General features: G+C 38.7%; 1 protein-coding gene across 1 annotated transcript in view; it reads right to left on the bottom strand.

Moving 5' to 3' along the window:
- Positions 1-15,107, bottom strand: part of AZIN1 (antizyme inhibitor 1) — a 34,105-nt gene that overhangs the window by 9,823 nt on the left and 9,175 nt on the right. The window contains exons 2-8 of the mRNA XM_077351748.1: positions 12,893-13,030; positions 7,163-7,360; positions 6,765-6,938; positions 5,987-6,159; positions 3,957-4,088; positions 2,276-2,357; positions 1,881-1,955 (exon numbers count right to left, since the gene is read on the bottom strand). Coding sequence (XP_077207863.1) covers positions 1,881-1,955; positions 2,276-2,357; positions 3,957-4,088; positions 5,987-6,159; positions 6,765-6,938; positions 7,163-7,264 — 738 coding nt within the window. The 5' untranslated portion in view covers positions 7,265-7,360; positions 12,893-13,030. The remainder of the gene's footprint in view (positions 1-1,880; positions 1,956-2,275; positions 2,358-3,956; positions 4,089-5,986; positions 6,160-6,764; positions 6,939-7,162; positions 7,361-12,892; positions 13,031-15,107) is intronic.

The raw sequence follows: 15,107 nt of genomic DNA, 5'->3' as shown, positions 1-15,107 counted from the left end.
GCTTGCACAGGGGATACCTTTACCTTATATATATATAAGGTAAAGTGGTAAGGCAGCTGTCTGTAAGCTTTGCCCATGAGGCTGGGAGTTCAATCCCAGAAGCCGGCTCAAGGTTGACTCAGCCTTCCATCTTTCAGAGGTCAGTAAAATGAGTACCCAGATTGCTGAGGGGTAAAACGGTAATGACTGGGGAAGGGAATGGCAAACCACCCTGTACTGAGTCTGCCAAGAAAACGCTAGAGGGCGTCACCCCAAGGGTCAGACATGACTCTGTGCTTGCACAGGGAATACCTTTACCTTTATTTTAAAAGAATTATAAGGGGGAAAAGATGGGGTCCATCCAGTGACTCTTGATGGTGAGATGGAAGGATGCAATAGGAGAAAGGGTTTTAATTAATACTCATTTATTTCACTTCTCTCCCTAATGCACAGGAGGAATTTAAACAGTTTTGAAATAACTAGAACACATGCCTCAAAGCACACGCATAATCGCCAAATCAAAGCATTTGGAATAAGATGCTGCCAGTATGCAAACAGCAGCAGTAATATTTCCTAACAGCTGAGATGGGTGGAGCTGCAGAAGTCCTGAACATGTACCTGGAGAAGGTAATGAGATGGTTGAGAGCCAATGAAATGAAGCTCAATCAAAGCAAGACTGGGTCACCATGTTAGTCAATGACAAAGCTATTCAGGGACCAAGCCAGCTTGTTCTGTACAGTCGCATTCTTCCTACAGCTAGAAGTTCAGGTCATCTTCATGGCATATTAGGACATTCTATGAAGCCTCAGCTGAAATCAAAGTTTATTATTACAGTTGTTCAGACCAAGTTCTATGAACAAAATCATGAGACCAAAACAGAATGGCCATTAGGTATAATACAATTAAGACAAATCCTAAAAATAAAACTTAAAACTATCGTACTTCAAAACTTTGTATTTTTATGGCCGCAGCACAAAACTTAGCAAGCTGAATTGTTACCTGCAGCTGTTACAGCAGCTACAGCTATTCCTTGAGAAGTGTGATCTGGCCACTGTGATCCAAACTAGGTTGCTACAATTCACTCTATATGGGGTTGCCTTTTGAGAACTGTCCAGAAACTTCAGCTGGTTCAAAATGTGGCTACTGTCAAGGGTTTGACAGACAGATCGTACCACCCGCCATGTTCCAAGATCTGCACTGGCTGGCTGTTTCTAGACTTTTACCTTTAAGGTCTTAAATAGTTTGAGGGCAGGGAACTTGAAGAACTACTTCCTGTATTCTTTGAACCACAATTTGAGATTCACAGGCTCTCTTTTCTCCCACCTTCAGACATGGAACTGCTGCTTTTTTCACAGCCTGTGTAGTCCTGTATTATGCCCATCCGACTCTTTTAAGGTACAAAATCAACACATTTATTTTTAGCAAAGCCTTGAATTAGGGATTTGATATTTTACATTATTTTTACAGTCTGCTTCTGGCTAGAATGTTTTATATTCTATGTTTTTATTGGCTGATTTTTCATGGTTTGATTTTATGTTATGATTTTATCTTGTTTTGCTTTGTGAGCTGACTCAAGCAGGTCTCTGAAGAAGCAGCATATAAATATTTTAAATTAATACTGAAATCCAAATACACTGGATTTTAACACACTGTGGTCCTATAAGCTACAATCAAGTACAACAGTACATTCAAGTCTTCCTGGCTGAACTCAGATTTGGGCCAGAGTGAACTCCAAATATACTTGTTTTACTGAAAGACTCTGTGGCACCACCAAATAGTACTACAGCAGGCATTATTGTCAACTTTTATATATTTTCTACTGCGCATACAAGTCTTACATACTTATTGAGACAGGCCAAGCATACCAGGTCAACAGGAAAATTCAGAAATAGTTTTCATACCTCTTCCAGATCACATTCATTATCTGTGAAGCCCCCACCAATGTTCAACATATTCATAGTAAAACCAAATTCTTCCTAAAATAGAAGTGCAAAAGTTTAGAATGAATCTGATCCCAGATTTGTATTCTAGAGAAGAGCACACTTAAACACTGATTAATGCATTCCAGTTTAAACAAATTAAAACATTAGATTATATCTGAATCATGAAACTATATTCAGCACATGCAGAAAAGCTATCCATTTTTACATTAAAGGTGAATTTACATAGGATGCAGATTAGTAGAGAGTAACAAGCCATCAACTGATTGGGCTGAGTTCCATTTAGAAAATATTTCTTGACATTGTAACAATAAACATGAGCACTGATGCATGTACGTGTGCAATAATTTACTTACAGCCATGTCAAACACGCAGCGAGCATCAGAAATAGCATGCTTGTATATTTGAGGTTCCTTGCAGGAGTTCAAAATATGAAATCTGAAAAACAAACAAACAGTTTTAGTGCTACCAATGTAATTATTCAAGTTAACAGGAATCCTGGAGAAGACAGAGAGACTCAAGTCTTTTCCAAGCAGAAGTTTTTCAAGAGCACATACACTGTACGTCAGTGTCACAAGAAACAATTTATTTTTTTTCTCCTCAACCATGCATATGTAACTAACAGTTATTGCAGTTACTACCTAACAAAAACAAGCTGGGGTATGCATGTGAATGCCTGAAAAATAAAGGAGACAGATGTTCAGGTGATACTTTAAAAATCTGTGATTTTATCCCAAAGAGTCTGCATGTGCCAGGAGCCCATGTTGAGTCCAGTATTCAAATGTTTCCCCCCAAAATTCAAATCAGAAGGTTGGGAATATATTTTTGCCAGCTGAAGGAGACCTGGCTGGTTCTCCTGTTCTGTCCTATTGCAGGTGCGTAGCTAGAGGTGCAAGCCAAAACGTTCTTGGCCCTCTCCCTCTTAATCTGTACTCTGCTGCCAGACTCCCTGCAGGAACAATGCAACAGAAACCAGCAGCTTCCCAAGTTGATGGAACATCATATTGCAGACCTTTGTTTCCAGATGTTGGCTGAGTTCTATTTCTGCAATAGGCTTTGAGTCTCAAGATAGGGAGGAAACACAGGGTATAATGGCCTAAATGTCTCCTTTTCCATAGGTAAAAAGTCAACAGAAGTGAGCTTCGTAGAAAAGACACATCAAATCAAAATTGAAACATAATTTAGCTGAATATTCCAATTCTTACTCGATATAGTTGTTGCCAAGAAACTACCTGTTAAAGAACTCTTGTCTAGACAAGCAAACTATACATAAAAGAGATGACTATACTCTGAAAAAGAAACCAGCTGCATTTCGTTAGCATATTTCTAGAACTTTTATTAGTTATTTTTCATTTCAAAAAATTGTTCTATCAGATAATAACTTTAAAGGGTCTATATTGGGCAATGAAACACGGTATTTTTAAAAAGTCTGCAGTATTTTATGTGATCTTTGGAATAAACATTTAGAATAAGAAGTTGTTTTTTATATTATCGCTTTTCTCTACACGAAGGAGTCTCAAAGCGGCTTACAATTGCCTTCCTTTTCCTCTCTCCACAACAGACACCTGTGAAGTAGGTGAGGCTGAGAGCCCTGATATTAGTGCTCAGCCAGAACCGCACTGTCAGAGCGGTAATGTGCCCAAGGTCACCCAGCCAACTGCATGTGGAGGAGCAGGGAATCAAACCTTGCTTGCCAGATTTGAAGCCACCGCTCCTAACTACCACACCACGCTTTAATAAGAATTCTCTAATTGGTGAGGTACCCGCAAGTAATTCAGCCTACATTAGTATCCTATACTCTGTTTGTTGTACTTGGACATAACATTCGGATAGTTATGAAGCAAAGCATTTAGCACCTTTTCAAAAACATGCATGAAAAGTGACTAGAACACTACTATTTTGATTGTCCGTTGAACTAGCACTTTTCTAGAATGAACATTGCAACATCACGTTGGAAGTCTGCTGCCTTCCTATTTCATACTTATCAGATGAGCACAACAGAAGGGAAGGCAAAGGAGGCGTGACAAGGCTACTCACTTCACACCAACTATTTGGACATCCAGCTCCTTAGCACATTCCATGAGATGCCGACAGTTCTTCAGGGTGGTGCCAAACTTCATGTTCATCTCTTCACCTCCATTGTCTTCTGTGGCAATATGGAGTAAGAGCCTAAGAGAAGGGGAAGATGATTGGGGCACAGTTGGTTTACACCAGCATCAGCACATGTGAAGCCTGAAGACTGTCAGAAGCATGTTGATTATGTTGCCAACACTCCAACTCCGTCGGTGGCTGAGTCAAGGGAACCTAATAAAAACAATCCTGTACAGAGAGAAAACTAGCAATTAGGGCCTAAAACATGGAGGTAGGGAAAAAAAAGGAAAAGAGGTTTGGAAATGCAGCAGCTAAAGACTCTGTGGTAGCAGATAGTCAGTTGAATGCTGTAATAGAAATACATTACCTTAGATGAAGTCATGGTCACAAGTTCTTTCAGTGACATTCAGCTTTTTAAAAACCTTGTTCAAATATGAATGGAGGCTTAAAATATGGCTGATTTGACACAGAAAGTGTTTAATATTTTCCGTCTCACAAGGAAGTATTTTTTCAAGCATTCATCGTAACAATTCATTTCAATGCAAAAGGACTTTGTGGGTCATGTTTGTTCCTCTCGTAACTAGAACTGCCTGGTAGATTATTTGCGTAGAGGTTAAAAAGCCTTCCTCTTTTACCAGAAGGTAACTACATTTAACAGGAATGTGTGAGTGAAAGCATGACAGGTCTCTGGCCTCTAGAATGACAGGTCATTTATTTCAACCTTGTGCCTCCATCAATTGACAATTTTGGTATTTGCGAATAATATTCCTTCACTCAAACATCAAAACAGCTGCATTTAGGACAAACTTACTTTGGAGAGGGGCTACACTCATAAAACTAGTTGATTCCACAGGCCATGAACACTCTCATGCACACAGAGAACAAAAATTACTTTCCCACTGTTAGTGTAGATTTCTGGAATGTGTGTGGGGAGGACGTTTTAAAAAGAAATGAAAAATTCCAAAGCTACTATCTACATTTACAAGTGCATGCTACTATGAACAGGCAGCAATCATGCACATGAACTTGTCTACAATTTCCTTTTACAGATGGTCCCAAAGCTTTGGATTACAGTAAATATTACTAGTGTGGGAGAAGATAGGAAAGATTTGCAGTTTCTTGGCCATCAAAACAGGAAACAAATGTCACTTGTCCACACAAATACAGAGAATTTGAATATGGAAAAGGAGATACCCAATTTCAGCACAAATTCCTAGAGGAACAACTGCTCTCAAAACCTTGCCAGTATTGTGAGCTGCTAAGTAAGGCAGGGGTCAAAATATATGCTTTGTATTGCACTAGTTCGAAGAAGCACACACTTACCAATAACCAGATGGATTCCAGGTAACCCATCACCAGACTCTTACTCCTCTTCCCATTCTGAATCTACCCCAGTCATTCAGAAGTTTGACATGCCATGCTGGTGCACAACACTACTAGACTGGCATGTGGAATACTGGCACATGTCCCAGGCATCTACTGGGGTTTGTTCTCCCTGAAACTGTCCAGCCCAGCTAAAGAGACTTTTTAGGCAATTCTCAGAGATGGTGAGTTGAACAAGTTATGTTATACATCTCATCACGATGCCAGAATCCCTGGCAGAAAATGGAACGTTATTTATTAAGGAATTAATACTGTCTTGGCTCACATGACCTTGCTAGAAACAGCTTCTCAGTCAAAGTAGTTTAAGCTCGTTGATAAAATAATATTGATGAAAGTTATCAGAATCTTCAGATGTAACCTACTATAGCTATTATGCCAGAGCACACCTGGAAAGATTGGGGTTTCCACATTAAAGCACAAATTCTCAGGCTTTAAATAGCAACAAGTCAAAATGTCTAAATGAGAATACTCTGTACAAAAGTACTGAAAACTCCCTTCAGAGATTGCATAACATTATAACTATGTACTGTAGCCAAAATTAAAATCGCATCCCAGAGCAGTAAAGTGAAACAAATACATTCATTTTTACTTACTTTGCATTTGGATGATTCCTAGCAATTTTCTTTAGTTCCAATTCACTGTCACATGACAAAATGTTTACTCCAATTTTTGCTGCATATTTTATCTGAGAAGCTTGCTTGCAAGGATTAGTGAATATGATATTTTTAGAAGTAATGCCCAAATCTTGAATCAATGCCATTTCCGTCTGAAATATAAAAAGCAAACTATTTACATAAACAGTTAAAGCTGCAAAGTAAGAAATTATGCTGAGACAGTAAGAAATTTTAGTTTTCCAATATACCAAAAGCAATTTAAGACAGTTCCATTTCGTAAACCTGTTTGTTTTTTAACATAAACGGGACTTTTAAAATGCCAACACCTCCACCTTAAGTTGCCTGTCAATTGATTTTTAAAAACAAACCCCCCCCACTTAAACACAAAGGTGGGGGGTTCGAATGCTTACTGAAAAGTACTGGAATAACTTCTGAGAACAGCTTTTACATAATTTAATGTATAAATAAAGGATGCATACTGTATTAGCAAAGGGGCATTCTTAGTTAATCTTAAAGATCACCATGAAATTACAGTCTCTTTAAGTACGATTGACCAAGCACATGAGCTTCAAAGGCAAGGTTCTTAAATGGTTTCAGAAGGACACCTCTAAGCCAGTTTAAACGGACCACAGGGTACAAAAAATATCACACGTCAGGAAGTAAGAAGCCACTGCATGGCAATGTTATCAACACATATTCCATAACGATATTATTTGCTGAAGTTTAGATGATAAGCAGAAACAAAAATAATACTTACTTTACTCGAACATGCAAACCCAGTTCCAAGAGCTGCCAGAATCTCAAGTACGCCTGGAGTAGAGTTACATTTTACATTGTAAAATGGTTTTACTCGTGCCATAACATTTTGCCAATGGATGTGCTGCTTGGTCAACTTCCCCAGATCACCAACAAAAAAGGTATTTTTGCCAGTCTACAAAACACAAAATTATATATAGTTGAACTTTTTTCCAACAAGTAGTACCAAGAGGACAATTATAGGGGACATATTTCTTGCTCTAGCCACTGTTGTCCCTGATACTGACCTCCATTTCCATAAGAATACAGTTATAAATTATGAAAATATAGGCATAAATGTATTACTTATTTAAATATTAAATGAAATGTGAAAGTAGTTATTGAAAACTGAATACTTACAAGAGTATGCTCATAAATGCAGTTGTCAATGACATCTCCAAGATTCATTCCTTCATCCAATAAGCCAATGGAGTAGTTTGCATCCTCAAGAAATCCTTTCATCTCAGCCGTATTCCGCAAAGCCGACAGTCATAAACCAAGAAACACAAGGGACGGGCCGCAAAGCCTTAGAGCCGGGTCCTTAAATTATGCAACAAACTGTTTGACAGAAGACATAATGAAAACCTCAGTTGCAATGAGCATTGCAGAAGAGCACAAGCAAAGACGTTTTTCTCTGACGCCCAAGCACACAAGCCCATCAACAGTATAGATTTTCTGCCAACAGAAGTGATAACACAGGCTTAAGAACTGAAGAAAAGCCCTGCTGGATCAGACCAGTGGTCCAGCTAGTCCAGTATCCTGACTCACACAGTGGCCAATCAGCACTTGAAACTTAGAGTCAAGCTACACATCCTACATTATCATAATGTCCTTCGGGACTAACCATGTTGGATTACATATGGACAACTACTGGATGCAGCAAGTTAATACATCAGGGACACAGGTTCTTACTTAAGTATTCCTATAATATACCGGCTTTTATCCTGCTGATACACGTTTGTTATGAGAGAATATTCAAAATGTATAGTCTGCAGTGATCCAGTCCCAGAAGGAGCTTTATGTAACTGTGATCAATATACAGAGCAATCTTTAAATTCCAGCAGAAGAGGCTTGGCTACTGATTAAGCAAACTTTAAAACCAGACCCTATTTAGGAATTATTGTAACTTCCTACAGGTTTTGCTTTGTGTTGAATATGTTGGATTTGTTATCACAATCTTATGTGACTACAGTATTTTCACTACTGACCTTTTGTATAAAGCTGTGGTAGTGCCATCCTAAACATCCTTACTAAGTCCACTAAAATAAATGCACTTAGAAGGGATTAACTCTACTTAGGGGGGCACTAGAAGGCACCTTCTGATCTTGCTCAATGAAAACATCCGAAATAGGGCCAAATATGCTACCCCCCACACACACACCCATGCCAGTCCAATGTTATTTTGGAAGCATTCCCTCAGAATCGACATTTTTCAGACCCATTACCTTAAAATTAGCCATTTCCTTGTCAATAGCATTTTTGTATTTCAAATACTTCCTATTCTACCATCACATGACAGAGTAATAAATGCAAGACACATTCTTGTACTTCCCTAAGCATTCATTCAGCACTTTCGCTGTTCAAGTACTTCACAGGTATGTTCTAGACTCTCTAGAGGCCCGATTCAAAACCCTGGTACTGTCTTCTGAAGTCTTTAACAGCCCTGGACAAGGGCATTCAAGGGACCACCTCTACCCATAAGAACCTGCATACAACTTCAGAGCCTGCAGTTGGCCTTCTCAGCATGCTGGGCGGTGGCAGCGTCCCTCCCTACAGCTCTAGAACACCCTCCGCTGAAGTAGCTGGTTTCACTGCCAGCAGCTGAGGCTGGAAACAGGAGCCAGAAACAGATTTAATGGGAATTTAAACACACACCCAGACAAGCCAAATTTAATTAACACTGTTCCACACACTTTCATTCTGTTTAATTGACTTTTTCCTCAATAAATCATTTTATAACAGAACATTAGGGCACTTTTAAATTCACACACATACAAAACCTGGGTGTTGTTTAAGCTATTTTGAACTTAGGCGCACCCAAGATGCAAGCATTATTTGCCTGTGAACAGTAGTATGAAGTAGCTTAAGGCTCAATTTTTAGAGGATGACTAATCTAAAATATTTGTGCTCGATATTTGGGAGGGCAGATCTTGCCATGAAAGTCCAAATGCCTAGCCACTTTACAAACATCATGAGAATGGCTATGCCATTCATTATGAAAAAGCTTTCTGATTGCCTGACATTCAAGCTGATTAGACTCTCAAACTTCCCTCAACAGTCAAAGTTTTGCTTTGAAGTCAGCTGCATTCAGATAACAGGCCATCTCTGACAATGTGAAGAAAGCAAACCAAGTGATCCTCTGAGCAGCTGCACAAGCAGTTGTATTTATTTCAATCCCTCAACATGCCAGCCAAACCTTGGCTCTTAAAACAACAAACAGTACTTAAAATCCAGCACAAATACCAGTTATTTCTAAGCAGTGGGATATAGCTCCAGCACAACAGACTGATTTAAAACAAGAAAGGGTAGGCAAGAACAATAACAAAAAAATGGGAGGAAAAAGTGTCACACAATAGCAGAATAATCTCCTTTTGAACAAATTATTTGTACAGTTTAAGAGATTGAAGTAAATGAAGATTCATCCATGTAAACTCAGGTAAGGAATGCTGACAGATAAAAACTTCAATTGTGTATTAGGTACTCTAGGGCTGTAATCCAGTGACAAATAAACTAGCCTGTTTGTGATGAGAATGAGCTTGTTCTATTCACAGACTAGTTTCCCCTTGTGTGAGGCAGAGACCAAAGCCTTCCTGACTTTTACCTAATTTGAGTTCATTGTGAGGTCCAAATTTGAGCATCAAATTCAGGAATCTTGATAGGTGGGCAAAAAAGCAAGCCATGGTTTATTGAGGCATTCAAATTTGATAATCACAATTAACCAATGAAATCAAAGCGTTTCAAAACCATGTGCTCCTGTGTGTTTGGCTAACAAGCAAACCAAACCTCTACTCTGCTCTCTCCAGCCCTTCATGCAAGGCCTTTCTAAACCTTAAGTCACAGCCTTTTGAATTTGTTCCACCCACAAGGGGGAAAGAAAGGGAGTGTACAAGCCTCAGAATATACTAAATTCACTTTAGAAACAAAAACTGGAGTTTATGGTATCTGAATACAGTTCAAATACATGTTGTCGGAAATAAGGATTTTTAAAGGCGGATGCCTCTTGTTTTCATAACCACAGGTGAAATTAACAAAGGCTACTGTACTAACACAATGTGCACCAGTGCTAGTGCAAGCAGATGACCTCAAGCAAATCCCGACCACTCCAGGCTAGCACATGGCTGTGCTATCAGGCATCTGGGGTCCGTGAAAGCATTTACATTGGCTTCTAAGTGTCAACTACTTCAGTCAGTCACATCAGGCCCAGTGATTGCACAGCTCCAGATGCCAAATATGTCTGCTATGCACACTGGCAAGAAGTTTCAATATCCTGCAGCACAGTCACGCCCCAATGCTTCCGATTTCTTTGACTGAAAAAATGACAAGTTTGCAGTAAAACCATGCACTAGGTTCAAATGTAAAGGCAAACTAGGGTATAATCAGAAGATACTTTTGTGGAGCACTCTTGGCTGCTACATTTGCACTGACAAACTATGATTTGACCTACTCCTTCAGCGAGGGGCATCCAGGATTCCAAATTCTAGTTTAATCCTAATTCAGAAGAAAAATACAAACCATACTTCGACAGATCAGACAAAGGACAAACTATGGTTTACCATCAGATTCATAACAGATTATATTATTTCAGATTCAGACAAGGGAGGTAGAATCTGAGACCAAGAATCCCCCTGAATCGTTCAGTTCACGACTATAATTTGCCATTACATCTCAATCTACTCATTGTCTTCAATATAAGAACTCAAATTATTTTCAAAATCAGCATGGTTAAAGATAAAGGTATCCCCTGTGCAAGCACCAGGTCATATCTGACCCTTGGGGTGATGCCCTCCAGCGTTTTCATGACAGACTCAATAAGGGGTGGTTTGCCAGTGCCTTCCCCAGTCATTACCGTTTACCCCCCAGCAAGCTGGGTACTCATTTTACCGACCTCGGAAGGATGAAAGGCTGAGTCAACCTTGAGCCGGCTGCTGGGATTGAACTCCCAGCCTCATGGGCAGAGCTTTCAGACTGCATGTCTGCTGCCTTACCACTCTGCGCCACAAGAGACTCAGCATGGTTAGAAATAAACAAATAGAAAAGGAAGAATTTGCTAGAGTATTTGAAAATCCCAGAAATGTGACCACTGTGAATTTTGATTCCTTGTCCAGAATAAATCATGTTAAACTACAAAGTGATTTAATTACTGACCATTGTTTCTGGCCAGCTGCTTCATTATCATGGCTATGTCAAACAGCAATTATGGACATGAACGCTTCACGTAACATTCTTTTTAAATTAAGATATATTCATTTTGTAGTAGATAATTGCCGCCAAGAGCAATGGCAGAGTTTGATTTTAAAATGTATATGGCAAAAAAAACACCTCTCTTGGGTTGCTCCCAAGTTACTATAAAATAAATCAGTGGAAGGTGTATTAGAAGTCCCCTATATTAATATTAAACTTAATTATAAAGCTATTAGTTTAGCATCATTAAGAGTGACCCCTTAAGGGGAAAGATACTGTGCCTATTATTAATTTTTATATAAATTATATCAGACTTACTTTGGTATCAAGAAAGCAACTAGCAATGTGATACCCTTTCCTTTAAAGTGGACTTACATTTCTTGTATTAATTTAAATAACAAATTAGTTCTGGCCTGTCACCTTTGACCTTGTCCTTTAATATTACAGAGACTGAAAGGCTAGGAAATATACAGGTGTGGTTTAATTTCCTGTATCTTGCACTCATCTCATAAATATGGTCAGTTTAGAAACTCATTGAAGTCCTATTCTCTAAAGAAGTGTTAAAGAACAGCATCACTAGTTTCTATCTGCTACTGTTAGTGACTGAAAATTATATTTGTTGTAAAAAAATGTTTAAGGAGAGTTCTACTGATGTGTGAAACAGATTTGGTATAATAGTAATCTCAGTGGCTCAAAAAGAAAACCTGGTGATGTTACACAATTGGCAGCTTTTGCCTCACAGACTGGCCTCACAGACTATGTACTCAATGTATTTTTGACTCTGTTGGCACTGCTCCTCTAGGATAAGGGCCCGCTTCATTCTTTTTTCACCACACACAAATATTTATCAGCACCAAGTAAAGGTTGCTCTGGTTATTTTGTAATTGACAAGCTTACCATGGATCTCACTAATTTGGTTACTGTGATATTTAAAAGATGTATTGTATGATGCAGACTTGGAAATGGCATCTTGTTTAATGTCATCTGCTAAGCAAAGTCTGAAATCCAAGGAGGTCCCTACTAGAAAGGACTAAACTGACACAGTAGTGTATTACTTATAATACTCAAGCCCAATTGGATAGACTCTCAGTAAAACGGACTGTATTAGTTGTCATCCTTCACTTTGAACACCCTAGGACATTAAGCCATATGCTTTCATTAAGGCATTGGTAGAGCTTTTTATACAGAAAGAAGATGTTTAAGGGGGATACATTGTTACATTTAAATTTATATAGATTGTGTGTTTTCCTTTTCTCATATATTATTGTTTGTTACTGCACTAATTAACTAGTTTTTAAAAGAACTCAAATGGTTACTTGTGGAAATAATGCCAACTTAAGGCAGATAAAAAAGTTCAGTATTTTATATAACCTTCATTTAAACAAAGTAGCATGGCCATACATTAAAAACAATGTTATCCAATTCATTACACCTTTCAAATTTTATTTTGCTCTTCATTTTAAATTTATTCTCGTTTTCTCTAATACCAGAAATATCACTTGGAGGCAGACGTGACACATACCCCTACTTTCATTTGAAACAACTGGAAAAAAGTAAACCAAATGCTAGAAGATAGAACTAAACCAGGTGACAAGCAAAAGCTCCTGGATATAATGACTCACTTTTGATCTAGGCAACTCTCTGATACATAGCTATAACACTGGAGAAAAAAAGGAGAGAGATACTTACATGGACGAGTTAGGAGATGGAACCCTACTATCATCAGCTAGGTTCCCAAGGTGGCTCAGCGTTGAAGTCGAACTGTTCTCGATAAAGCACTTCTCCTAAACCCTCTGGATAGTTGTAAACCTGGTCAGAGAGTTTGCCCTAAGAGAAAATGCAGATGCAACTATTTAGTGCATGCAACAGCAGGAAGAAAATCCAGCCCATACAACTTTGCCTCCAAATATGTACATGGGGGGAATGTACATCCACAAGCTATAAACACTCAACATCAGTTGCCCAAGATCTATCCTTCAGTAAAAGATATGTTTAGCCATATTCCTCATTCAATTTATAGTCACTCTCGTAGATCACTATATAGCCTCAATACAGTAGCAAATATAATTTCTTGTTCTATCAGCAATCTTTTCTGCCTTGAGGAAAGTTTAAAAAAACAACAACACCATCTTCCATGGGCTATACAGACTGCTATGAGGAGGGCACAAGGGTTGGGAAAAAATTCAAAGCCCACCTATGTGTTCACAAGAACAAGATTATGTGCATCACAACCTACACTCTTGAATTTTATAAAGTGTTCAGTATTCAAGTTAAGAAGCCAATCCAGCATTTTTTGTAACAAGGCAAGTGAAATTTTCAGAAGCCACGTACCTTCCCAACAAAACTCTTAAAATAGGGGGATACTTATGCAGGGGACACAAGAAAAAAAGATACTTAGTATTTAAAGACATTTTGAAGAGGTAGTTCAAAATGCACTGAGCAGAATTTACACAAATGTAGCATATTCCATGTACAGTGGATCATCAGGTTTGCCTTTCACTGATCAAAGAATCCCAGGCAATTGCTGTTTCACTATTAACACAACATGAGCACAGGCTGTTCTTGGAAGAACTGAGCACCCAAGTTTTAAGGGCCAGACTGCTATATTATCAAGTATTAGCGTAAGTAACTTATTTTTAAACTACATTCTATACCCGGAGTCCCAGCCTGCGGCCCACAGGCTGCATGCAGCCCCCGACCTCTTTCTGTGTGGCCCTTGACTTGGACATCAATGCCTTAGCTAACAGAAAACAGCCACAAAAATCATACTGACTAGGTAAGCATGTGTAGCTAAATAAACGGTATCCATAGTAAAATATTGTTCCAAAATGGATTGCGTTAAAGTTAACATTTCTTCATTTACTTTTGAATGTTTACTTTTGATCTAAATAAGTAGGTTAATAATTCTGTTACATTTTGGTTTAAGATGTGGTCCTCTTTAGGCACTGAGCATGCTAATGCAGCCCCCATGTGCCAAAAGGTTGGGGATCCCTGTTCTAGACCATTGGTTCTCCCCCTTTCCTTATATATATATAAAAAAACCCTGGCTACCACCATGACAGGAACAAAATGCCCACTTCCACCTAGAGAAAAATATACATGTTTACAGTGATTCTGATTATTCACGTTCTATGGTAAATTTTAAGGACATAAAAGAACTGCAACAGTACTGCGGGGAGTAAATTCTACTGTTCTCGCATGAAAAGATAATCCCTGGCAGACAGGGTTGGCAGGAAACAGTGCATCAAAGACATTTACTGATGAGTAGGAGAAACACTGAGAGTCTTAGGTTATTACTAGAATGCCAAAACCCACAGATGGATAATTTATGGCGAGTAAGGTCAGCAGGAAATGGCATGTCATACTTGCAAACAGACATGGCAATAGAGGGGGAAATCAGTTCTTAAGTCATAAATATGAAACCCCCTTGGCTATGAGAAGGTAGAGAAAGACGCTCTTCTCCTCATTCCAGATACACAAGCAGGTATATGTAGTTATATTACTGAGTGTATGTTTCGAGGTGGCACAGCGGGAATACAATAGGGATATGGGGTTGTTGTTTTTTTGGTTACAGATGATTGCTAATGAACCATGATTTCGGATAACTGAATGCATGAGTAAGGCCAACCAGCATTCTGCAAACCAAATACTACCAAAAAGATACCTAGGATGTGAAAACTGTGGAAACTACTTTTACTATCTCAAGTTCATCAAGAACAAGCAAATTTAGTTTAACATTAAGTTAGATAGTTATCCCCTCCAACTGTTTATGATTACCCATATGTTGCATTGTTATGACTGTTTATATATTTCCTCATTCCTATTGTTCCAAATGTTCCTTTCCCATTCCCCACTGGTTTTACGTACATCACCCTGCGATGTCACACTGAGGGGCAGTATATAA

This window comes from Paroedura picta, chromosome 9 (assembly GCF_049243985.1).
Source record: "Paroedura picta isolate Pp20150507F chromosome 9, Ppicta_v3.0, whole genome shotgun sequence".
In the NCBI taxonomy this organism is placed as follows: domain Eukaryota; kingdom Metazoa; phylum Chordata; class Lepidosauria; order Squamata; family Gekkonidae; genus Paroedura; species Paroedura picta.
The sequence above is the reverse complement of the archived record's forward strand: the minus strand, read 5'-3'. Positions and strand labels throughout refer to the sequence as shown.